The sequence below is a fragment of the Danio rerio genome, chromosome 16 (genome assembly GCF_052040795.2).
Source record: "Danio rerio strain M-AB ecotype USA chromosome 16, GRCz13ab, whole genome shotgun sequence".
Lineage (NCBI taxonomy): Eukaryota > Metazoa > Chordata > Actinopteri > Cypriniformes > Danionidae > Danio > Danio rerio.
The window spans coordinates 12,895,598-12,921,363 of NC_141036.1; the positions used below are offsets into that span (position 1 = coordinate 12,895,598).

General features: G+C 38.6%; 1 protein-coding gene and 1 long non-coding RNA gene across 3 annotated transcripts; one reads left to right on the forward strand and one right to left on the reverse strand.

Annotated features, from left to right (window-relative positions):
• On the reverse strand, positions 1-25,724 carry LOC141378180 (uncharacterized). 2 transcript variants are annotated; one of them, XR_015511177.1, is made up of 4 exons: positions 25,622-25,724; positions 12,095-12,374; positions 3,148-4,590; positions 1-2,946 (listed from the first exon to the last, which is right to left on the reverse strand). It is a non-coding gene; the product is annotated as an uncharacterized LOC141378180 (long non-coding RNA). The 2 variants fall into 2 exon arrangements; XR_015511178.1 differs by lacking the exon at positions 25,622-25,724 and adding an exon at positions 16,193-17,452.
• Positions 17,199-25,234, forward strand: il11a (interleukin 11a). The gene is made up of 5 exons (XM_087286808.1): positions 17,199-17,622; positions 18,380-18,540; positions 21,570-21,662; positions 23,167-23,325; positions 23,966-25,234. Exons 1-5 carry the CDS (start codon positions 17,616-17,618, stop codon positions 24,203-24,205), a joined length of 660 nt encoding a protein of 219 aa, XP_087142934.1. The 5' UTR covers positions 17,199-17,615; the 3' UTR covers positions 24,206-25,234.
• Positions 25,725-25,766: the final 42 nt, after the last annotated feature.

Sequence of the window (25,766 nt, forward strand, 5' to 3'; positions counted from 1 at the left end):
GAGTGTATTTTGATGTAATTATTTTCCTGTTTTTATATATTTATATGCAGGAAGGCATACATGTTCTCAGTACAAATTTGTTAATCATTTAAGGTTGAACTGTCTCTTTGAAAGAGGAGAGTCATTAATTTTTTTGTCGGCTTAGTCCCTTTATTAATCCGGGGTCCCCACAGCGGAATGAACCGCCAACTTATCCAGAAAGTTTTTACGCAGCGGATGCCTTTCCAGCCGCAACTCATCTCTGGGAAACATCCACATACACACACACACACACACACACACACACACACACACACTCATACATTACAGACAATTTAGCCTACCCAATTCACCTGTACTGCATGTCTTTGGACAGTAGGGGAAACCGGAGCACCCGGAGGAAACCCACGCAAACGCAGGGAGAACATACAAACTCCACACAGAATCCCCAACTGAGCCAAGGTTCGACCTAGCGACCTAAGAGGGTTTTTTTAAAGAAATTTGTTACCTGGTGTGATGTGTTCGATCAGTTATTCATTCATTTTCCTTCAGCTTACACTCTAGTCTTAGAGGTTGCCACAGCGGAATGAACCGCCAACTATTCCAGCATATGTTTTAGGCAGCGGATGACTTTCCAGCTGCAACCCATACACACTCATTCTCACACACTGTTATAACCATATTGTTGTCATGCCTCATCTGTCTCTCTGATCTGCCTAGAAAACATCTAATTGGCCACTTCTGACTTGCTGGCTCCTGATTGGCCTACAGTATTTTGAAAGTGTTTGACTTTTTTTGCCTGTTGACATTGATTTTTGGATTGTCCTTTAAATGTGGTTGCTTGTTCTGCAAATAGTTTGTAAATAGTGTACATACTATTGCGATAGTAAGGAGCTTGAAGCCATTTTATTTTGCAAAACCTATTGACCTCTGTTTTTGTATTAGGTAGAGTAGTCATTTTTGATCAGGTAAGGTGGAGGTTTAAAATAAAGACATTTTTGTTTGTTATTTTGGCTTTGTCAGCACCCGAATTCAAACCCCAGTATAATTTAGATTTCATATTTTCTTTGTCTTGTCTTCATGTTGTGCACCATCCCTAGACAGTGTGTAACACACATTCATTCATTTTCTTTTTGGCTAAGTCCCTTTAATAATCTGGGGGGGCCACAGCGGAAAGAACTGCCAATTCTTCCAGCATATATTTTACGCAGCGGATGCCCTTCCATCTGCAACCCATCTCTGGGAATCATCCATACACACTCATTCACACTTATACACTACGAACAATTTAGCCAACCCAATTCACCTGTACCACATGTCTTTGTAAACCCACGCAAATGCGGAGAGAACATGCAAACTCCACACAGAAACGCCAACTGACCCAGCCGAGGCTCAAACCAGCGACCTTCTTGCTTCAACCCCACTTCGATCACTTAAATATTACAAAAACCAAAGAAATCTTTCTTTGTTAAGTTTAAGTAAGTTAAACAACTTTATTAATCCCACCAGATGCAATTAAATTAGGGCAGTAGCATTCCATGATACAACAAACACACAAATCACTTACAATATTAAAAAACACGATCCAGCATGCTTCATAATAACTTCATAAAGAGTACTAAAAAATAGCATAGGAAGGATCCATATATTTCAAATGTAAAACTTGCTAAAAAGTAAGTTTATAAAGCCTTATTGTCTCAGGAACAAAGGTGAATTTATATCTGTTAGAAAAGCATTTATTTTAAACCTTAAATCTAAACTTTTAAACCTTCTTTCAGAGGGCAACAAAACAAAACAAAAAGGCTTTAGAGGATGGGAATCATCCTCTATTACACTTCGAGGTTTTCCTTAGCATTTGCCGTTCATGTAACTGCTACACTCTGCAGAAGCAAACCACTAATCTTGGAGCAAGTCTTAACTAAGATTTGAAGGAGATTTTGTCTCTAACGGAAAATGTGGAGAACCAGCATAAAAGCTGGTTAATATACTCTCAATATAGGTAGTATTAAAAGTTATCAGTATATTATTTTCTACACAAAAAGAGTTCAGTCTCCTGAGAACATGCATTCTCTGATGTACTTTCTTAGCAACAGCTACTAAGCTCTGCTACAATTTTAATAATTATGTCAGTAATAATCCCTTACATTTACACAGCGCTTTTCTAGACACTCAAAGCGCTTTACACAAAGGGGGAAGTCTCCTCATCCTCCACCAGTGTGCAGCATCCATATGGATGACGAGACTGCAGCCATATTGCGCCAGACCACACACCAGCTGATTGGTGGAGAAGAGACAGATTGATAAAGCCAAATATGATATGGTAATGGCTAGTTGGCAAATTTGGCTCTTTTTTACTCTTTTTCGAAGGACATCCTAGGGACTTTTAATGACCACAGAGAGTCAGGACCTAGGTTTAACGTCTCATCAGAAAGATGGCGCTCACTGAGTAGTATAAAGTCCCCAATTAATATGCCGGGGCATTAGGACTCACACAGACCCCAAGTTGAGCAACCCCGGCTGGCCTCTTTAACACCACTTCCAGCAGCAACCTAGCTTTCCCATGTGGTCTCCCATCCAGGTTCTGACCGGGCGCAACCCTGCTTTATGTGGTTTTAAAGATTGTGCCAAGATACTTACAGTTAAAGTCAGAATTATTAGCCCCCTTCGATTTTTTTTCTTCCTTTTTAAATATTTACCAAATGATGTTTAACAGAGCAAGGAAATGTTCACAGTATGTCTAATAATATTTTTTCTTCTGGAAAAAGTCTTATTTGTTTTATTTCGGCTAGAATAAAAGCAGCTTTTAATTTTTTAAACACCATTTTAGGGACAAAATCATTAGCCCCTTTAAGCTACATTTTTTTTTCTCGATATTCTACAGAACAAACCATCGTTACACAATAACTTGCCTAATTACCCTAACCTGCCTAGTTAACCTAATTAACCTAGTTAAGCCTTTAAATGTCACTTTAAGCCAGGGGTCAGCAATCTTGGTCCTGGAGGGCCGGTGTCCCTGCTGGGTTTAGCTCCAACTTGCCTCAACACACCTGCCTGGATGTTTTAAGTATACCTAGTAAGACCTTGATTAGCTTGGTCAGGTCTGTTTGATTAGAGTTGGAGCTAAAATCTGTAGGGCACCGGCCCTCCAGGAACAAGTTTGGTGACCACTGCTTTAAGCTGTCTAGAAGTGTCTTGAAAAATATCAAGTCAAATATTATTTACAGTCATGATGGTAAAAGTAAAATAAATCCATTATTAGAAATGAGTTATTAAAACTATTATATTTAGAAATGTGCTGAAAAGATCTGCTCTCTGTTAAAAAGAAATTGGGGGAAAAATAAACAAGTGGTCTAATAATTCAAGAGGGCTAATAATTCTGACTTCAACTGTATATCCCTGTACCCTTTCAACTTGTTTTCCATTAAAATACACCGATTCCACCTATTTTTTTCTAAAATCAATTTCCATCTCTTTCGTTTTAGAGATGTTCAGTTGTAGTTCAGCTGCTTTGCATCACGTAAAAAACTCATTATGATTATCACTGTCATTACAATCTGTATTTGTTACCAAGGATAAAAAACGGTCATCAGTATATATGGCTATATGGCAATTGTCCTTAATGCTGAGACATTCATTTGTGTACAACATATACAGAATTGAGCACAGTACGCAACCCTGTGGAGATCTTGTTGATGTAAAAAGCAAGTCTGAAAGCACTCCATTCATTCTATGTTTTTTAGGAAAGATGTATGATGTACAGCTATGATATCAGATAATAGTGTACAATTATTTTGAATTATTGCCTTCAGGTAGAAGATTCAGGACATCTTTGTTTAACATATTTTTCTCCATTTTATAATGGAGAAAAATATGTTTTTAGCTTTTAAATGAAAGATAGGGTTGGTGTAGTGTTGTTTTTCTTAGATTTTTCTGCTGTATTGTGCTTTGTGAAAACCATATCTTGATACACGCCACATAACTACAGTGAGCTTGTGATTTTAAGAAGATCAAATAAAGATTGATCGGAAAATCGATATTTTTACACTATCCCTAGTGTGCTTATTGACCCGCACAGAGCACGTTTACTCTTCTCCTCTTCATTCTTCTCCTCCCTGAATATCAACTGGCTGAGGCGTAATCAAGCAGTGTTTGCGTGGCTTCCTGTGCACGTGTGCTCATGCAAGCTTGAGTTTGCGGCATTATGAGAGGCTCATTCGGAGACGTCACTTTATTGCCCAATGATTATCTTCCTGCAGTGTGTCATTCTTTCTCTCTCCCCATTTGCTTTTCCCATGGAGCCATTAACACAGTCAGTTGCTCTCTGACGTCTGTCGAGGGGCACACGGGCTGGGAAAGGTGAAGGGGGCTTGCCAGATCGTGGTTGGTCAGGACACACCTCTTTCTTCTCCACCGTACAATGAATAGGAGCAGTCAGTGAGGGTCAAAGGACACGAACAACATCCTGTCATAAGAATTATCTCTTTTTTTCCCACTGTATTTATACATCCTCCCACACAGGCACACGCATTCATCTTCCAGCAGTCGCTCTCACTTTTCTCCTCGTTTCCTTCTCAGCACCTCTGTCGTTGTGAAATTCCCTCGAGGGTTTAGCTGGATGGTAGAGAAATTATTCATTTATATCAGATCATGCTTTTGCAGGTATTTAGTGTCATATTTGCTGCCCTGCCAACTGTTGATATGCGAGAGTGTGTGTGTGTGTGTGCGTGGTGTTGACTGAGGCAGTGATATGCCGTCCTGCACGTAACATAATCATAATTACATGGCTTTAAAGGCCGTGTTTTGAAATACTGGAGAACACAGTAATATTAAACAAAGTTTGATTTATTTTACTGTTGAGTAATTTTAAACATCCTCATTTTTATCAAATTGGCTCATTACCTATTTAGACTGGTAGAAACTTGTTCCATAAGACTGACTAATAAACTTATAATTGTTCATCCCACAACACACACACACAGTTAAACTAAAACATTCAGCAAACCTTGAGGAGTTTTCCACTTTTCACAAATAACGGTTGTAATTGCACATGCAGTTTGGCAGTAAAAGCCAAATTAAACTAAAACCAAATGATGGCGAACTGCTGTGAGGTTTTGGCTTGGGAAGTCAAAAGTGTGATAATGATTTTGAATGCAATGCAAAACGTTATCAAATGTTACTAAATAAGTGGAGACGCAGACAGGAAAAGTAATATTTTACTTATAGTTAGGATCTTGACAGAGGCTTTTATCCAGTGTGACTTTTATTGTCGATATTTATTGCCACATTTATTTGAATCTGTACTGTTTAAACAACAGATCTTGTATAAGAAAAAAAGTGAATAATGTATAAACTAGAACAAAATAATTTTTTACAAATGATTGTTATTGGTTTTTTAGTAATTTGAAAGTTGTTGATTTAAAGTATTGTATATAAAAAGAGCTGTGTTCTTTTTGTTGTTTTGACCATAATATATATATTACCAGTCAAAAGTTTGGGGTCAGTTTTTTTTAAAGAAAAATATTCTGTTTATTAAGGCACCATTTATTAAATGTAAAAAAAATGTAATTGTTAAATATTTCTTAAAATTTTAAATAACTGCTTTCTCACTTTATGTATTTTCAAATGAAATTATTACTCAGTTATTATTGTTTTTTTACTATTACCATTATTATTATTATTATTAATAATAATAATAATAATAATAATAATAATGCTAATAATAATAATAATAATAAATATTAGAGTGATTTCTGAGGTGACTGAAGACTGGAGTAATGAAGCAAAAAATTAATCTATAAAATTACTGGAATAAATTATTATATTAAATTATAAACTGCTTTTGAACAGTTATTTCATAGTTATTTTATATTTACAATTTGTACTGTATTTTTGGTCAAATAAATAAAAAAATTAGCCTTGGTTAGCAGGATAAGCTTATTCTAAAACAATAAATTAAATGAATATATAAATATAGATTTTTTTTTTTACTTTTTAACTAACTTGTTTAAACAGACATCAAGGCTTAACAATGCTATTAAAAAACATAAAATTGGAGCTATGGACAACTGTTAACATATTTTTTACAATTTGGCTAACATTACATTATATGAAATTGTACACTACATAACTGTAAAATGTATTGTTTTTAAAATAATAAAATAAAATCAATAATAAAAATAAAAAAAACATTTGCCATAAGCCTCTCAATTACAGATAATTTGGCTTAGTCCCTGATTTAGAGGTTGCCACAGTGGAATGATCCACTAATTACCATGGCAAATGTTTTACATGGTGGATGCTCTTCCTACTGCAACCCAACACTGAGAATACACTAGCTCATGTACTGTGTCCAGTACTGGGTTTTGATGTTTTCTTTGAATATAGTTGCCGGTGGAAAAAATATGTTGTAAAAACCCTTAAATGTAAAATTTAAATAAGAGAAGAACATTTGTTTTTAACAGATCAATTCATTCATTCATTTTCTTGCGATGCAGTGGCGCAGTAGGTAGTGCTGTCGAGCCTTGGCTGGGTCAGTTGGTGTCTCTGTGAGGAGTTCGCATATTCTCCCTTTGTTTGCGTGGGTTTCCTCGGGTGCTCCGGTTTCCCCCACAGTCCAAAGACATGCAGTTAAGGTGATTGGGTAGGCTAAATTGTCCGTAGTATGTGATTGTGAATGAGTGTGTATGGTTGTTTCCCAGAGATGGGTTGCTGCTGGAAGGGCATCAGCTGCGTAAAACATACTGGATAAGTTGGCGGTTCATTTTGCTGTGGCGACACATGATTAATAAAGGGACTAAGCCGACAAGAAAATTAATTAATTATTATTTATTTTTGGCTTAGTCCCTTTATTAATCAGGAAAACACCCATTCACACTCTTTCACACACATACACTACGGCTAATTTAGCATATTCCATTGACTTATAGTGCATGTTTTTGGACTGTGGGGGAAACCGGAGCACATGGAGGAAACCCAGGCGAACATGGGGAGAACATGCAAACTCCACACAGAAATGCCAACTGACCCAGCCGGAGCTCAAAGCAGTGACCTTCTTGCTGTGAAGCGATCAGGCTAACCACTGCGCCACCGCGACGCCCAATTCATATCAATAAATTTATTTATTATGTTAAAACTTTGAAAACCATTTGATATGATCCCCCGGAAAATTATCTATAGAGTATAAATACATGAATATGAAAACACAAAAAACTAGTCCATTTCTTACAGTGATGAAACACACACTAGTTTCCCCGGCAAACTACTGTAATGAAAAAGTTAGGAAAAGCTAGTGTTTCTTCTCATACTGATAAACTTCCAGTGAACAGTTCATTTCATACAGTCAGCTTTATATGGCTCCTTTTACAGCATCGCTGTTGTAATGTAATTAAAATATAATCAGTTAAATAGACATTAGTGTTCATTTAGTTATTCAAGCGTAAAACAAGAAAAGCCATTTACACGCACGCACCCGTCAAGATTAGCAGGCTAGCGCAGAAGCTCAATTTAAATAGCTGCGAAAAATAAATGTCCATGTTTTAAAGGCATGGCACAGGAAAATATATTTTAATGCACTGCTTCTTTTACATTCTGAGACCCATTTTATATCATATATCTATCAGGCAGTGAATATCATTGATTTTTAAAGAAAACAGACCTTAAACTTGCCACATTTTGTAACGACATACAGTTCACCGGAAGCGTTTGACCCAGGTTAAAATTTCTTCCACTTACTTCTGCATATACCCTATTGGAAAGGAATGGAATTAGGGGTAGGAAGTTGACAGCCTCATGTGACAGGAAGTAAATTAATTCCTTTTTTCTTTCTTGAAATCTTTTATTTGGTTGTTTGCTTGCATGTCATTAGCTATGTTTCCATCCACCTATTTTTATGTGCATTTTGGATATTTGCATAAAAACCTATGCGCATAACTAATTAGGATAAACCTTTTATTCAACCAGAAAAGACGTGTATAAACTGCGATGGAAACACTTTTACCGTACAAATTCCAGTATTGCATTAAAAAAGGTCATGTGATTTTGTTATAAGAGATCATACGGTGATAAAACTTGAGCGAATGGACAAACCAGCAGGCTGAGCACATTGTAAAACATCTGAAATGTTGTTTTGGTTGTTCTAAAACGCCTTAACCAATTCAGTATTAGTGTTATTATATTATTAATTACCTGCAGAATCAAGACATCTTTGCTCCACTTCTCATGCCTTCAAACACCTCCGCGTGTGTGAGGATAAGTTATTTATTAAATGATGAAAAGATTCAAGCAGCTTCTCTTATCGCAGCAAATTCCGTTTTTACTGTTGAAATTGGGGGTCATATAATCAGGAAGTGAAGATTTTGTTTGCTTTGACTCGTTGTATGGAAATGCTGCTTTATTCGAACATTTTTAATGCAATAATCCAGTGCGCATAAAGTTAGTTCACATTTTTGGATTGAAACATAGCAACTGAGAAATTAAATATGGAGAAAATTACTTATAAAAGGAAAAATGGAGTCAGTGCCAATAGCTTGGTGGTTAAGCACCATAGTGCTCATGGCGACCTGAGTTTGATTCCCGGCTCGAGGTCCTTTGGCGACTCTTCCCCTCTCTCTGCTCCAAATCCTTTTTACTATATGTAACTTTTACCATCCCATCTAGGGATGCTCATTTTGGTTAATTTTGCTAACCGACAACCGTCACTTGTTAATCGAATATTAACAGTTAACAGGTCAGATTAATATTCAATTATTATGTAATTAAAACTGACGTGTCTATTTTGTGTCTAACACATTAAATATTGCATTTTAAATTACTAAATTATTTTATTATGCAAACATTTTAGAACATAACAACAGAGCATCTTCACGCACCTGCAGTATGTCCAACAGCATAGAAGAACAGAATAAACTAAATAAAATGAATAAAAAAATAGGCCTGCACTACATTTTTTTTTCACTTAAATGACTAATTTAGATTACAAAACAAAAACACTGACTGAATCCTTTTTAAGAACCGGCATAAGCTGTTTTTTCCAATCGAGTTCTTTTGTTTTGTTTACATTTTTAATAAAACTTATTATTTTAAAGATTATGTTTTAAGCGTCTGGTTTTGCGCTTCTGTGCTTTTTTTCCTCTCTAACTCGCGGTTTAAGTGCGCGTGCTGCCTGTGATGAAAAGATAATGACCACGCGCATATGTTGACTCTTTGTAAACAGTTTTGTTGTTAAAATATATTGCATTAATTTGATGAATTCTGAAAGCTACAGCCTATCTGTTGTGTTTATGACGCAGATCTAGGAGACGGTCAAAATCAGTGCTGGTTTGGCATTAACTCATCTGTATCAAACAGCAATATTCTTCTTCCATTTTGTTTCTTTGGCAAATATGTCTGTAGGCATGTGTGGTTATGTTACCATCCCGCGAGTTAACAAGTATGTGTTGCAGTTGCACATTTAGGGACCGATCACAGCAAATGCTCTTTTCCGTTCCAAAAACGCGAGACGCACCTCAATGCCTTTTTTATTGACAAGAAAAAAAAGAAGCGCGGTGCTCTTTTTTTATGTTTTTATGGATATGACTGAATCGGCTGGGTATTGATTGTGCAAGAGTGTTGCTGTGTATGTTTTACAATTGTAATATTTAATAATATTGTAATATTCAAGATTTGTAAAGTAATACAGCTCTGGATAACTTACAACGAGCACTAGTCTCTCCTACATCTTTAAAAGTTCTCTGTAGTTGTCTTGACAACACAAACATTACTGCTCTGGGATGAGTCGCGCCAAAGAGCTTAGAATGACCAAGAGCCGACACTCAATAGAACGTTCCATTGCAACAGCAGTGTCCAGCAACAGCCCAGAGTTTCGTTATTTTGGAGTGAAAGCGAGTGGCTGTCTATTGGATCTTATTGCTTTCGCGATGGCAAGCAGCTGCTTTGTTTTTTTTTGTTTTTTTTTTAAAGTGCATTAAAACTGAGATACAACCTGAAAGATGACAATACAACACTTGCTGTCACAATCATCAGCACTGTAATATTTCATTTTACTGACTTACAATATGCTGTTGTTCTACTGTAGTTTTCATTACAAAATGGCTGCTGCGCCATCTAGTGGCTGTTTCCCAAATCGCACTAGAGTGTCACCTCTTGGTGATTCTATGCTCTTTGGCCGCGTGCAAAGAATTCCGGCCGTTAGGGTTAGGGCAAAGAGCATAGAATCACCAAGAGGCGACACTCTAGTGCGATTTGGGAAACGGCGGCCATTTTGGAATGAAAATTCCAATAGCACAACAGCATATTATAAGTCTGTAAAATAACTACTGAAAGTGCTGAAGATTGTGATAGTAAGTGTTGTATCGTCGTTTTTCAGGTTGAATCTCGGCTTTAATGCGCTTTTTAAATAAAGAAAGAAAGAAACAAAGCAGCTGCTTGCCATTGCGACAACAGTAAGATCCAATGGACAGCCGATCGCTTTCACTCCAAAATGGTGGAATTCGGGGCTGTTTCTGGGCACTACTGTTGCAATGGAATGTTCTATTGAGTGTCGCCTCTTGGTCATTCTAAGCTCTTTGGTTAGGGTTAAACCATTCAAAAGATGTCCCTCTTCTTCTTCTTCTTTGGCCTTAGTCCTGTATGGTTGCGGGGTTGGCTCTTTGGAACAAGCCATTTTTTAGACTTGTCCATATTATAATGACTTTTTTACACATTCCGGCCGGCCTGTCGTCTGGGCCGGTCACCCTCATACACTCATACCCTACGGACAATTTAGCCTACCCAATTCACCAGCAGCATGTCTTCTTCTTCTTTGGCCTTAGTCCCGTATGGTTGCGGGGTCGGCTCTTTGGACAAGCCATTTTTTAGACTTGTCTATATGATAACGACTTTTTTACACATGCCGGCCTGTTGTCTGGGCCTGTCACCCTCATACACTCATACCCTACGGACAATTTAGCCTACCCAATTCACCTGCAGCATGTCTTTGGGCTGTGGGGGAAACCCCACGCAAACGCAGGGAGAACATGCAAACTCCTCACAGAAATACCAACTGAGCCGAGGTTCGAACCAGCGACCTTCTTGCTGTGAGGCGACAGCACTACCTACTGCGCCACTGCCTCGCCATTCAAAAGATGCCTCTCTCAACACAAAAAAGCGCATTCGCTGTTATCAGCCCCTTAGATAGCCAAACTTTAAAAATGTATTAAATAAAATTTATGTAATCGTTTAACTGATATCATTAATCGGTTACAAATGCACCCATTCGGTAAACGGTTAATCGATTATTTTGAGCATCCCTAGATCCCATCCAAATTAAAGGTGAAAACCCCTTTTAAAAAAAAAAAGGAAAATGGCAAGTATGAACTTCGACAACTATAGTTGCCTTTGGGCTTAAATGGTTTAAAAGAAAATAGTACTATGCAGCGTTCACACACTGACCGAATAGTTAGAACTATTACTATATAAAAAGTATTATTTTTGTTAATTTAACCCAGTTTAACCATCAATCTCACGAAGCCTGCTGCCCATTCCCAGGACGAAACAGCAGTTTTCCAACAGTAGTTCTTAAACTCAGCATTTTAACCACCTGTTGAAATTCATTAGTGCCTTAATTGTTCCAATTAAGCTTCTGCCCTCTTGCCTAGGGTGCTGACACTTCAAAGGAAGCCATTAAAAAAGACAACAAAAACCATTTCTGAGCTTGTGAGCGCGTTGGCCAATGAAACAGTGTGTGTATTAATGCATGCTGCGGTGTATGTGTATTTCAGAAGGGGAGGTCTGGCAGCTTGTGAATGTGGACGTAATGAATGTGTGTGTGTGTCTCATAATGGGGGATATTACAGTAATGAGGTACCAGGATGTCTGGACACTTATTGCTCCCCACCTGTGTCTCACTTCCCCCGTGATAGTGTGTGTGTGTGAATGTGTGGGAGTCGGTGTGTAATGTCTCTGAGGTTTGTGACCGGACAGCGTCCAACGATCGGTGAAGTGACGGGTCGAACGTCAGGACCACACACTCACATACAAAAGAGCAATCACTGCTGATTGGTAACCCGCTAACACACCCACACACATAATCAGACACACACACACACACCCTTTGGATTAGGGACTTAAACAGACTCACCATCAACCACCCAAGAGACCCCCATCGGGGCGCACAGGCAGAGAGAGTCGGTGAGTGACTAACTTCACTCTTTCTTTTATTCTTTCCCCAGCTGTGTCTTCAAACAGGCCTTTGATGTGGGAAATTAAAAGAGCGAGTGTGTCAATATCTCCCTCCATCGCTCCTGCACACTCATCCATTTCCCTTCCTTCCATCTCTTCCTCTCTCCTCAATTTCTTCTTTACGGCTGACCCAACAAAACCAGAGAGTGACCCTGCAAACCGCATTACCTCCACACACCCTGTGCAAGAGAGAGAGAGAGAGAAAGGGGGGGGAATCAACGGCTGTGTGTGAAACTGGGCTTCTTTTGAACTATTTAGAGTGAGTGAAGGTGCTGCAAACATCAAAACTAGGGGATGTATGTGCATTCAGTATCCACACCTATTTTTGTATGGTTCAAATTAATTAATTTAATACAAAAATAAACAAATTACAACTGCAATTTATGTAAACAATGACTATGATGGACATATACATGACTTCTTTGGTGCCTGCATTTCTGAATTATTTTTCAAATCAAAGACATTTTGGAGTGTACATCAGAGAAAAGGAAAAGTCAAAAAGTATGCTCTTAAACACATTAAACAGATTTTGAGAAAATACTGAGAAATCAGTTGTTAAAGTGTCAGTTCACTCAAATATGAAAATGATATTAATTACTCACCCTCATGTCTTTCCAAACCCCTGAGATCTTCTGAACACAAATTAAGATATTTCACGTCAAATTTAAGAGCTCTCACATTCCCCATAGACAGCAATGGTGCCAAGTTGTTAAAAGTCCAGAAAGGTTCCAAGAAATCCTCGAAGCAGTCTACACTCATCGGCCATTTCATTAGGAACACCTTACTTATACAAAGTTGGAGCCCCTTTTGCCTTCAGAACTGCCTTAATCCTTCGTGGCATAGATTCAACAAGGTACTGGAAATATTCCTTAGAGATTTTGGTCCATATTGACATGATAGCAACATGCAGTTGCTGCAGATTTGTCGGTTGCACATCCATGATGCGAATCTCCCATTCCTTCACATCCCAAAGGTGCTCTATTGTATTGAGAACTGGTGACTGTGGAGGTCATTTGAGTACAGTGAACTCATTGTCAGGTTCAAGAAATCAGTCTGAGATGATTTGGGCATTTTATGACATGGTGCATTTTCCTGCTGGAATTAGCCATCAGAAGATGGGTACACTTTAGACATAAAGAGATGGACATGGTCAGCAACAATACTCAGGTGGGCTGTGGCGTTGACACAATGCTCTGTTGGTAATAATGGGCCCAAAATGAGTCCAATTTTGGTGAACCTGTGCGAACTGTAGCCTCAGTTTCCTGTTCATATTAGACAGGAGTTGCACCTGGTGTGGTATTCTGCTGTTGTAGCTCATTTGTCTTAAGGTTGGATGTGTTTTGCATTTAGAGATGCTCTTCTGCATCTTCGATTGCCATGACTGCTTATTTGAGTAACTGTTGCCTTTCTATCAGCGTGAACCAGTCTGGTAATTTTTCTCTGATCTTTGGCATCAACAAGGCATTTGCAGCCACAGAACTGCCGCTCACTGGATATTTTCTTTTTTTCGGACCATTCTCTGTAAACCCTAGAGATGGTTGTGTGTGAAATTCGCAGTAGATCAGCAGTTTTTGAAGCACTCAGACCAGCTCATCTGGCACCAACAACCATGGTATGTTCAAAGTCACTTAAATCACCTTTCTTCCACATTACGATGCTCAGTTTGAGCTGCGTCTTGACCATGTCTACATGCCTAAATGCATTGAGTTGCTGCCATGTGATTGGCTGATTAGAAATTTGCATTAATGAGCAGTTGGAAGGGTGTCTCTAATAAAGTGGCCAGTGATATGTATATGTATGTATATGTATGTATATGCCTTCAGTGGTTTAATCAGAAAAGTATCAAGCAACAGGAATATATATATATGGATGGATGGATGGATGGATGGATGGATGGATGGATGGATGGATGGATGGATGGAAGGATGGATGGATAGATAGATAGATAGATAGATAGATAGATAGATAGATAGATAGATAGATAGATAGATAGATAGATAGATAGATAGATAGATAGATAGATAGATAGATAGATAGATAGATATTGCTTGATACATCAATTTCTTCTCTTCAGTGTCATTATTAGGCACCCATTAAAGTCTCATGTTTTGCCGGGGTAACACATCACTCCACTACTATATATATATATATATATATATATATATATATATATATATATATATATATATATATATATATATAATGCAGTAGTAGAGTGATGTGTAACCCCGACAAAACATAAGACTTTAATGGGTGCCTAATAATGACACTGAAGAGAAGAAATTGATGAATCAAGCAATTGAAGGCATATGGTCTATTTTGAGGATTTTTGATACCTTTCAAAAGAGCTCTCAGATTTCACCTAGAACATCTTTTTTTATTTCAAAGATGAACAAAGGTCTTAGAGGATTGGAACAACTTGAGTGTGAGTAACAAATAACCCTTTAAGAAAGCATCTGATTATAGAGATGGCATTTTTGGAATCTTCTGCAAATTCTCTGACATCAGGTTGATAAAATTACAGTGTTATTATAGTTTCATTATATTTGATGCTATATACTATCTAGATCTGGCTTTGTCTGTAATTTTTAATGCATAATTTACTTATATATTGTTTTAAATAGCTAAAATGCCAATAACGGTGGTTGTTAGATTGCTGGTGATCGTGACGCTGTTATTGGCATTTTAGCCATTCAAAACAATATATAAGTAAATTATACATTAAAAATACAGACAACGCCAGATCTAGATAGTATATAGAATAGAATATATTGTTTTAAATGGCTAAAATGCCAATAACAGTGTCACAATCACCAGCGATCTAACAACCAGAGATCGCTGGTAAACACTCACATTTACATGAACTACAAATCCCAGTCATGCAACACACACTCACCTGCTCCAAGTCACCATTGATTAAACACTCACACAGCTGAAACTGCTCAGACTGATTACTTTGGCTATAAGAACAGCACAATCATGCACAATGTGGCTGAGTCTTGTTATTTGTTTAGTAACATTACAATACGTTTTGCTTGCCTTCCATGTTTTGAACATTTGCTTTTTGTTTGATCATTCCTGTATACTGCCTGCCTTCTGAATATTTGCCTGTGTATCTGACTACGACTCTGGATTGCCCTCATACATCTGTTTGCTCTTGTGTTGACCATTGCTTGCCTGAACATCCTGTTAGTAAAACCCTGCAATTGGATCCTCACCCTTGTTGTCAGCGTCACTTTCTTGTTACAAAAAGTCACTTTGTTAATCTTTAGAGTTAAAGTTTCAGCATACGTGTTAAAGCAGAGATCAAGGTCCAATTATGTTATTAAAAAGTGTGAATAAACGGAAACAGGAAACTATCAATTAACTTTTTTTTTTTTACAGTGTAACCCCCTTGAATTAAAATTTTAAACATAACAAACATTTTTGATATATTATACCAACATATTGAGAGTACATTTTAACAATGATGGTAACAGGATTAAAGAAAGCCAGTTTCATTAATATAGTAATTTATTTGAACCCTTTACCCCTGCACTCAATGTCATCGTCTTGTTATTTATGGGTGAAAACCATGCCAAATGTATCATGAGCAAACATGAAAACTGGTGTCATTGCATTCACTTGTATGTCAATGACAGCGATATGAAATGAAAGCGATATCTAGGGTTTTAGGGTAATCGGCGAAGCCAGTCTATTCTTTTCATTTCCTATAAGATGATGCTGAAAATTCATAAAATAAATAACTTTTTATATCTGATGTGATAGACACTGTCTCTGTTCGCAATTATGAAGGCATCCTAATAAAAACTGATTTACATTATTTAACGATGCAGGTTTTACAGACTACAGAAGTTTGTTACACATCACCTCCAAACTAGGTGTTAAAGTGACAAGAAAATGGATGACAGGATCAGGACAGGCCGGAATTAAACCTCAGTGCCCATGAACTACCTACTGTGCCAAGACTCCAGTGCTTAGATAATCATTCCCATACCTTCATGTGTGCCCCTTGCACACGTTTGAAGTCGTTTCTACACCTCTGAGTGAGTTTTTCTTCACTTTTCGTGAATCTGGAAAGGTCAGCTATTAATGCCGCATGTGTATTTAAGGTCGCATTAACCCCTCATACTTTCTCTCCCGGTCTGGAAACTCCTCTCCACTTCTGTTGCAAACACTGTGCTATGCTTTATTGCATGTGACTCCGTGTTTCCAGTGCCATGCACTGCTTTCTGTATATGCTAAATTAACCTTCCCCCTCTCTCTCTCTCTAACTCTGTCTGTCTCTCTTGAAGGGTTAGTGCTAATGTTCTGCAAGTTCCTTATAACTGTTACTATGCAACACGTACAGGCCTTACTCTGCAACACCTTACTCTTTTTATTCCTTCTCTCACTCTTTCCTTTACCCTGGAGAGAAAGAAGGGGGAGCGTCAAAGAGGCAAAAGAGTGGAAATAACAGACTGCTGTCTCAGGACAAGTTTGAATTTGTGTATATGGTAAATACATGCAATGGAGCTTCCCTTTACATTATGCAAATAGTGTGTTTATTCCTAATATAACGGGGCTGAGAGAAAGACACACCGGGAAAGTTATGAAACTCAGATTGGCCGATATAAAAAGAAACAAAGGGCTTTTTAAACTTTTGTAGGGAGAGAAGGGAAGAGATCTGAAGATGAAAAGATAAAGAGATGGACGATTTGATTGGCATAGATCTCGTAGCGGGATGGAGCAGAGGAAGAGAGATAGCAGGAGAGATAGGCAGACCTAGAGAAAATGATATTGCCAGAGGATGAAAAAAATAAAAACAACAGAAATGTCTTTTTTTTCTTTCAAAAACTCGCAAAAGGAGACGCCGAGGGGCGGGAAGCGCGCTCTGAGGAGAGAGAGAGAGTGTGTGTGTCTGTTTGTGCATGTGTGTGTGAGAGTGTTTTTATGAATGAACTGATGACTCAGAATGTGTCATACCCCCGTCTTTATAAAGGAAGTTTTAAACAAGCCTAAACATTTCACTTCGCGAAAAATTAGACTCGCATCCTTCTCTCTCTCTCTCTGTCTCTCCCTCTATACACCTCTCTGACCCTCGCCGTGTGTATATTTCCATCCTCATTCGCGTTTGTTAAAACTAAACGGCTATTGGGACTGGACAGAGTCGAGTTTTTGGTCCTTTTTTTTCTTGTTCTCGCTAATTCTGCACTTCTGCCATTCATTCATTCATTTCACCTCACGCTCTGCCTCTGTTAAACTACTGTCGCGAGCCGTTCGCGCGGATACTGAGAGAGGGAGACCAACTCTGGAGCACGTGACAACATCTGGACGTTCATTTATTTATTAATTTGTACACTTTTGTTTATTTAAATATTTATTCTTCTGCGTATTTATTTGCGACGTGTCTACCTTTTAAAACAAGGACTTGGACAAATATGAAATGTAAGTGTCTAATTTAATATATAGTAGCTCTGTTATATTTGTTTACATTTAGTCATTATTTCCATTGTTGACACTTGTTGCTTTAAAGCATCTAAGCATTTGTAATTAGAGCACTCGCCTCTGAAAAGACAGGTTTTTAAAAACGCATGTTAGTGTTCAGTTCTTAAAAGAGCTATTTTTTTTTTACTTAAATAACTTTCATTTTAATTAAAATGACCTTTTTTACTGTTTAAAAAAAAGCATGTGTAATAAAATGGTTTGATGAATGTTAAAGGTTCTTTATGGACCCCTCATTAGCAATAATAAACCTTTGTTTTTTAAGAGTTACTAGTAATCATCCCCCTACAGACTTCTTGAACTGACAAGCCTTTAATGTTAATAATAAACATGGGACTTTTTGATTGAAACCTGGTCAGGTTGTAAGTGTTAATGGATAAAGTTAGTTTGACAGGATAATGGCTTGAGGCTCTTGCGGTTAGTTCATTAGAGAGGCATTTATCATGTCGACAGTAATAATGGATCAAGTGTTACTCGCTCAGGGCACACAGCAGCCTGCTGGTGAGTTGCTTCCTAAAGTGAGATGCAATTGAGATGGAAAAGTGAGTGATTTCCTTCTCCTCAAAAGATAAAAGAAGCATCCTCTGGCTGAGATTATTGATTTTGGACATGTGGAAACACAGTCCAGGGGTGACATTGGCTATTTGACAGACATACTGTTGTGCGTGACTGTGCATCAATGATTTGCTCTCCTCCACAGTGCTGGGTGACTCCTCCTCATCGCTGCTTCTCTCGCTGCTGCTGGCTCAACTACATTTGTTAGCATCTGCGTTCCCTGTCCATCACCGGCGGAACCAGATCGACTTCGACAAGCTGAGCAATCAGACCAAACTCCTTCTGACGCTGACTCGGAATCTATTGGTGAGTTGATCTGCTTGGTGAGGAAGTTCACACTGTACTCAGAGATGTTGATGATGATCTGATCTTGATCGCCAGCCACTGAACAGCTGGGCTAAAGTAATGCTCCTTGCAAAGATTTGTGGACAGGAATTGGCTTATCTTTCTCGCTTTCGCTCACACACAAACATGCGCGCACACACCCACTGATCGGCATTTCATTCAGCTGGCTCATATTAGAGCTGAGATAGCAGATTGCGGTAGCTTTGAGTCCATGTGGGAGCAGATAAGGCTCATTACTGTAGCCTCTATCTGACTAAAAAAAAAAAAAATAGATCCCTGGATTCAGGCCCAGCAGCAGGGCTGACATCCCAAACTTCATCAAAGCTTGCAATGTAACATTCATAAACTTTCAACCTAATGAGCCTGAACCTACGGGATGGGGGTAAACACGATTTGTGTGGCTCAGAATGAGCCTTGTGCTCACATCCAGCACTCAACCCATCCCAAAGTGAAATGCTGTGGGCTTCAGTTGGGTTTTTGTGGTCGCATGTGATGTAGATCCCTACTTTGAGGGTCTTGAACCCACAATGCCCCCCTCACCTCTCCGAGGCCTCCATTGGAAACATAAACAGATCCTTGTTCCCATGGTTACTTGGAGGTCCTGTTTACCAGCATAAGAGAAGCACGTGGCACAGAAAGGTGAAAAGTACAGTGCTGCCTTCTGTGTCGTTCCACTGTAAATGAAAATGTTAACAGATGTACTGCTGCAGTATGCAGAGGTGCGATCAGTTGTTGGGAGTATGCTTGGTGTTATAGTTCAGCTAAACATTAATGTTCATGTTGTGGCAAAACTGTATAACTTCAGATTAAGATGAAATGGAAAAAAATGGAAAAACATATCCTTGGAAATGTTGTTGTAAAAAAAATGGAAGAAATTAGGTCATACAGTTTTGGAATGACATGAGGATGAGTAAATAATGGCAGAATTTGCATTGTCAGGTTTTCATTTCTACCTCTCTAAAATGTCACTTGACCCTCCGTAGTCTTTGATTCCAATGTATGTGGAAATCCTGTGCTCAAGGTTGAGCTAATTTGAATGATTACTCATCTCCTTCAAGCAGACAATCACCTGTCTTGAGCTAATCTATCACGTATTCAAGATCAGAGGCCACCTCTCCAAGTCCTTGCTTCAATTAAAAGCAATAATGCTTGGTTGCGAGTGTGTGTGTGTTTTGTATATAAGCGTGTTTTGCGTCTGCCGCCTTGTGTGTGTGCACCAGATGTTCCAGCGGAGAACTCTATCAAAGACCCCACTGGTGACAAAAGGGCCCGACACACTTTGAAAAACATTTTGTTAGTTTTTCAATGACATGAAGCATTTATTTTGGTTTCTTTTCTTCTTGCATGGAGTTCCACTTTACAGGGGTCAAGGCTAGGAAAGAAAAATAGAATGGGAGTCGACGGAAAGTCCCCACAAGAAAGCTATAAAACTCTAGTGTGTGCGTCTACGTACAGAATGTGTTACTGTTACTTGTGTGAGGTGGTGAGAGTGTGTATACATGCGATGTTTGTATGACCGTGTGTGCGTGCCGGTGAGAGTGTGCATGTTGTAAATAGTTGTGGTCTGTGTAGGTGTGGGGCTGCTTGTTTAGCTTTCGGTCTCCACAGCAAAGTGTCCTGATAAAAATCACTCCGATTTATCACATTCCCGTATTTGCATTCAGGAAGACAGGAGGAGGGAGGGCACAAGAATCAGTCGAGTGAGGTCATGATCCAAAATGTGAGGGTGGGGCGGTGGGGTAGGACAGGACAAGCAGCCAAGGAGATAAAGAGATCAGAGAGTGCTCTGGATGAGAGACGCTCAACAAGGTGTGTGTGTGTGATGACAGTCCCAATAAGATGAAGACTGATGTTGCGAACTGTGTCATCACTGACTGATGCTAAACTTAAATATTTAATTCGGCATCTTTCATCAACAATTTAAAAATATACATGAATTGCTTCTATAGCAGATTTCCTTCAGTGTGTAAAGAAAAGAGAAAATGGAGGGAAGCACAGCTGAGGATCACAAAAACAACAACAATTCGAGGAAAAAACACATCCTTCCAAACAGGGCTAGAGTGGCAGCGGAAAGCTGGCTTGAGCACGCTATTATTTTTGACATCTGATTGGTCGAAGAAGTTGTTTTCCTCTCCTGAAGGGACTTCAAAGATACAAAAAGCACATTACACCTGTCACTGTATCATTAGTTCACAAACAGCCCTTTGGATGACTTGTAAACACTCTCTGCTCCATTCTTGTGGTGGCCACATTAGGAACCACGGATATTGTAACACACTGTCTAAACACCAACGAGAGCAAGTTTGGGTCACTCTTAACCAGGCCTGTCGCTAGAGGGTGATGATTCTGGGGTCCAATCTCGCTCCTGGAGGGATAAGATCTTGCAGAGTGTACTTACCTATATGCTTGTTGTAAGTCTGAAGACCTTGATTAGTGTGTTTAATTAGGCTAAGAGCTAAACTCTGCACAGCAGTGGCCCTACAAAAACAGATTTGGACAGCCAGCTTAGAAACACCTGAGATTGTTTATGTCTCCCTCTAGTGCCAGGTGAGGACAATGCAGCCAGGCACGGACCAGCCCATACGTCATGGCACCTTTTTTAGCCCTGACCCTGGAGTTTCCCTGCAGCCCAGTGTTGTCTATTCCACTTCAAACTCCTTAGTCATTGCATATGTTGTTATTCTTCCTCTAGAAAACATCCTGTGGCTTCAGGTCACGAACTTATATTGTCTAGGTTCAGAAGTTAAAGCTCGGGAAACTCTGGGTGACCGCTGTTCCCTGTAATTCTGTGGTGGTTCTGCTGGTGGATGCCAGCAGTTTCATTTGTGGGACAACTGTGACTGTGTTTTGATTGTTGAGTTCAATGTTGGGGATCTAGAACTTAGGTGTGACCAGAGGAAAGGGCCATGACGTTTCCATCCAGAACGTGTGCAGAGCGCAATTGACATTGTTTTTATTGACATCTATTCTCTTTTCTCCTTTCTCTGCAGAAAGACCGGGTGTTTAGTACAGAGATTAATCATCACCGGTTCAAGTCTCTTCCAGCAATCAGCAGCAGAGCCAGTGACTTCGCAACTCTAGAGGTGTGTATGAGGATAAATTGTCCTTAATTGTACAGTCTCAACAAACAGTTTCTCCCTTGGTCAGTTTAGCATTTGCAGGACCCCCTTAAACATGGGTCTTGCTGCAATCAGACCCTTAGCATCACCCTAAACCTTAATGTATTTTTTACACAAAACCTAGCCTATGTATTCTCAACTAAAAGCCTATCAAAGTATAAAATTTGCCCCCCTGGGCAGTGTATTTTCCCCTAAAAATTTTATATTTTGGCAACAGAATAAAGAAACTCGAACAGGTTTTGAACAAGCGAAGAATGAGTTAATGATGACTTTCAAGAGTTCACACTTAGATATTGCTTGATGCTATTAGAAGGTTTTGCCTGCTGTCCCATGAGAGAACTCTGAGCTTGGAGATAATTGAACTCAGGGCTCTCACCAGGTCTTTTAGCACATAAGGGGGTCTGAGATCAGGTACGTCTCGAGAGCTCCCCCTAGTAGAGAAGAAAAAGGAGGAGATGGGGTGTAAGGGGTGATTCCTCAAAAATGAAGAAATTTCAGTAGGCTGAAACTGGTCTATTTATAGTAGGCATGGATCAATCTGATATGATAATTACTGATTACAGATGAGATACCAGCTGTGGTCAAACATATCGCAAGCTTCTCTTGAAATTAAGCTGCGGTCACACTTGACTCCCCCGCCCCCAGACTTTTATTCATACGCACGCGAATGCATTAAGTTACGCAGTTCACTGCTACGCAAAGTTCAAGCTTGCGTGAGACCAATTGAGGATCAAAACATGACCTATGTGAACAGAAATTTAAAACATGGAGCAATTGCTCGATTTTTAAATGTCTAATCATCTTGTTTAATCCAGCCCCTTTTCGCAGCGCCGTACAACAGAATTTTGCACACACAAACTCTAGTGTGACCACAGCTTTAATTTAAAAACTTTACTTAAGACAGGGGTACCCAAACTCTGTCCTGGAGGGACATTGCCCTGCAGATTTTAGCTCCAATTTACCTTAACACGCCTGCATGGATTTTTTTTTGAATTTCTAGTAAGAGCTTGATTAGCTAGCCTAGGTGTGTCTGATTGGGGTTGGAACTAAACTTTGCAGGACTCTGGCCCTCCAGGACTGAGTTAGGTCACTCCTGATTTATGGGCTGCTCTTTGCAACCCAATCTCAAGAGAGAACATAACTGCTTTATAATTGGGCAAATAAAGACATGAATTCGTACAATATAATTTATATGAAAATGTTTCATTTTTAGAAAAGGCTGACAAGGAAGGCCCAAGTCACTGGGCAAGAGCAGATTGGACAATAATGACCAATGAGATTATTTAAATTCATCACAAATTAGTCACTAATTCACCAACGCAAAAAATAAAAAAATAAAAATACTGGTGGTTGATTCTTTTTGGCCTTTATCTCTACATATGTCAATTTTATCTGTACATCAGCTTATAGAATGGATGTCCTTTTCTCCAGAATTCTCTTGCTAATGTTATTTTTGCTCTCATCGCAGGTCAAGCCTACTCTTTCTCAGCTCCATGCGAACCTCAAGTCCTTCCAGCACCATTTTGAGTGGCTAAACAACATAACACACAAGCAGCAGCACAGCATACCAAAGCTGACAGACATGGTCTCCCACATCGGGGGACTCGTAAACTCTTTACAGCGCCAGGTAACACTAGTTTCTCAGCAAACCATATGCACAAATGTCACAAAATTAGCATGCATTGTGATATACAGTTGCAATCAGACTTATTAGCCCCCCTGTTTATTTTTCCCCCCAATTTCTGTTTAACGGAGAGAAGATTTTTTTCAACACATTTTCTAAACAGAAGTTTTAATAACTCATTTCTAATAACTGATTTTTTTTATCTTTGTCATGATGACAGTAAATAATATTTTACTAGATATTTTTCAAGACACTTCTATATAGCTTAAAGTGACATTTAAAGGCTTAACTCGGTTAATTAGGATAACTAGGATGGTTAGGGTGATCAGGCAAGTTATTGTATAACGATTATTTGTTCCTAGACTATCGAAAAAAATTGCTTAAAGGGGCTAATAATAATGCCTTTTTTAATTTTTTTTTATTTAAAACTGCTTTTATTCTAGCTGAAATAAAACAAATAGACATAGTGTGAAAATGCCCTTGCTCTGTTAAACATCATTTGGGAAATATTTAAAACAGAACAAAAAATTCAAAGGGGGGCTAATAATTCTGACTTCAACTGTACAATAATATAACATTACTATTATCATTAATCTGTGCCCAGAGCATTAATCATTAGTTGTTGTCTTTCTTTACATTTCAGATGAACCACATAGGGGCTCCCCGACTCCCAGTTCCCTCCCCCTCACTCCCACCCATTCCCGCCTTTCACTGGGAGATGGTTCAGACCTCTCAGGAGCTCCTGGAACAGTTCTCGCTCTTTTGTGACTGGGCCGCTCGAGTGTTGGGCAGGACGCGGTCTTTATTAACCTCTAGAGAAGCACCGGTCGTAGGAAGCACCGGGACATCTCCCAGTGGGCCGATTCGAATTGTGGGGAAATAGCTTCCATATATTGAAGATGAGTCGTATCGTCAGTCCGGCCCATTCCAGTGAAAGGCGGCTAGTCGAACATTTCAATTTGTTCACTTCTACCCATTCACAGCAATCAGTCTCACCACTGTTGTTTGTGTCAAAGATGTAAATATTCCAAAACAGCCTACCTTGCTTGATGTGTTTGTGGGGGATTATCTGTGGTGGGTTGTGATGGGCATCCCAGGCTGATTTAAATTTTTAGTCAGAGTTTGAAGCCTGATCAGTGAAGGAGTCTGATCTGAAAACGACCATGCACTCCAGTCGACATCCTGCTTCTGACGCTCTTTTTAACTTTCTTTTTTTTTTACTATTAATTTTTTCAGAACTATTTGTTATTTATGTATTTATTTATTTATTGACTAGTTATTTATTTGATGATATTATTTATTTGAGTTCTCGATACACGTCAACACTCTTTTCATTAGCAAGAAGTAAAATGTACTCTCTTTATTATTTTCCTTAATCCATTTGCTTCTTTTGTACCACGCACACACACAAAACACATGTATGACAGCTTCATTTCGTGCCATTTATTCAACTGATTGTATTTGATACAGTTTATTTCCTCCTCACTGTTGCCTAGGTTGTCATACTTTGCCACTAGATGTAGCAATATTGTGGGAGTGTAATGTATGCCAGTGCTGAATGAGCGAGGACTAGCACTGACCTTTTGCTTGTCTTTCTTTTAAGTTGTTGTCTGTAGTTTTTGCACAGCATATTAGGGTTTATATTGTTTTACTTATTAGTTCTGTGATTCAGGAACATACTTTAATAAACCTTATTTCAAGCAACAACCTAAAAGACAACCTACGCCTTAAAATACTATGTATTGTGATACTTTGGTACTGTAAAGTTGTACATAGATGTTCCCGAATGTAAACTGGTATATACAATGCGTGTGTGTATACATATAATATTGTTTTCTGTAAGACAAAGTCCAGCGCTTTATCGATGTGTTGCAATATAAACTTTTTTTTTCTTTCCCTCCCACTTTTTAGGATTTTGATACAGTATTTACTATTTATTTATAATATTATTATGGTTATTATTAATATAATAATTGTTATTATGTTCAAATTATTTATTTTTCGCTATTCAGAAGCAAGTCTTCTGTCATGGTTTGTACTTTTATACTACTCCACATCAATCATCATCTCTGTTTTGGTATGTGTCGACATCAAATTGAAATTTGCCTTATGTATGTGCACTAAATATGCAAAAACTAGTTCAACTGTGTGCCTTGCGAGAGAAATAAAGTATTTTTATTGCTCATTTTTTGTCATTTGTTTGTTAATGTCTATTATCTTCATGGAAATTAAGCCTGCAGGGTTATGAATGCTCACATTTTTAAAAGAACAAATTTACTCTTAAAGTGTTGTACGATACCTTTCTTCTGAGTAGGTCTCTGCACCTATGATCTGCACATTTTTTTCGGTTACAAGCGCACACTCACCAAACTATGACGTACGGGCTAAACTACATTACCCAGAAATCCTTGCGCAGGGCAAACCTATCACACAACATGTGATTT

Excerpts from the sequence above, each read along its gene's own strand:
- il11a (XM_087286808.1), top strand. Across the intron at positions 21,663-23,166 it reads GTGACTTCGCAACTCTAGAG|GTCAAGCCTACTCTTTCTCA; the intron begins GTGTGTATGAGG and ends CTCTCATCGCAG. Across the intron at positions 23,326-23,965 it reads TAAACTCTTTACAGCGCCAG|ATGAACCACATAGGGGCTCC; the intron begins GTAACACTAGTT and ends TTTACATTTCAG.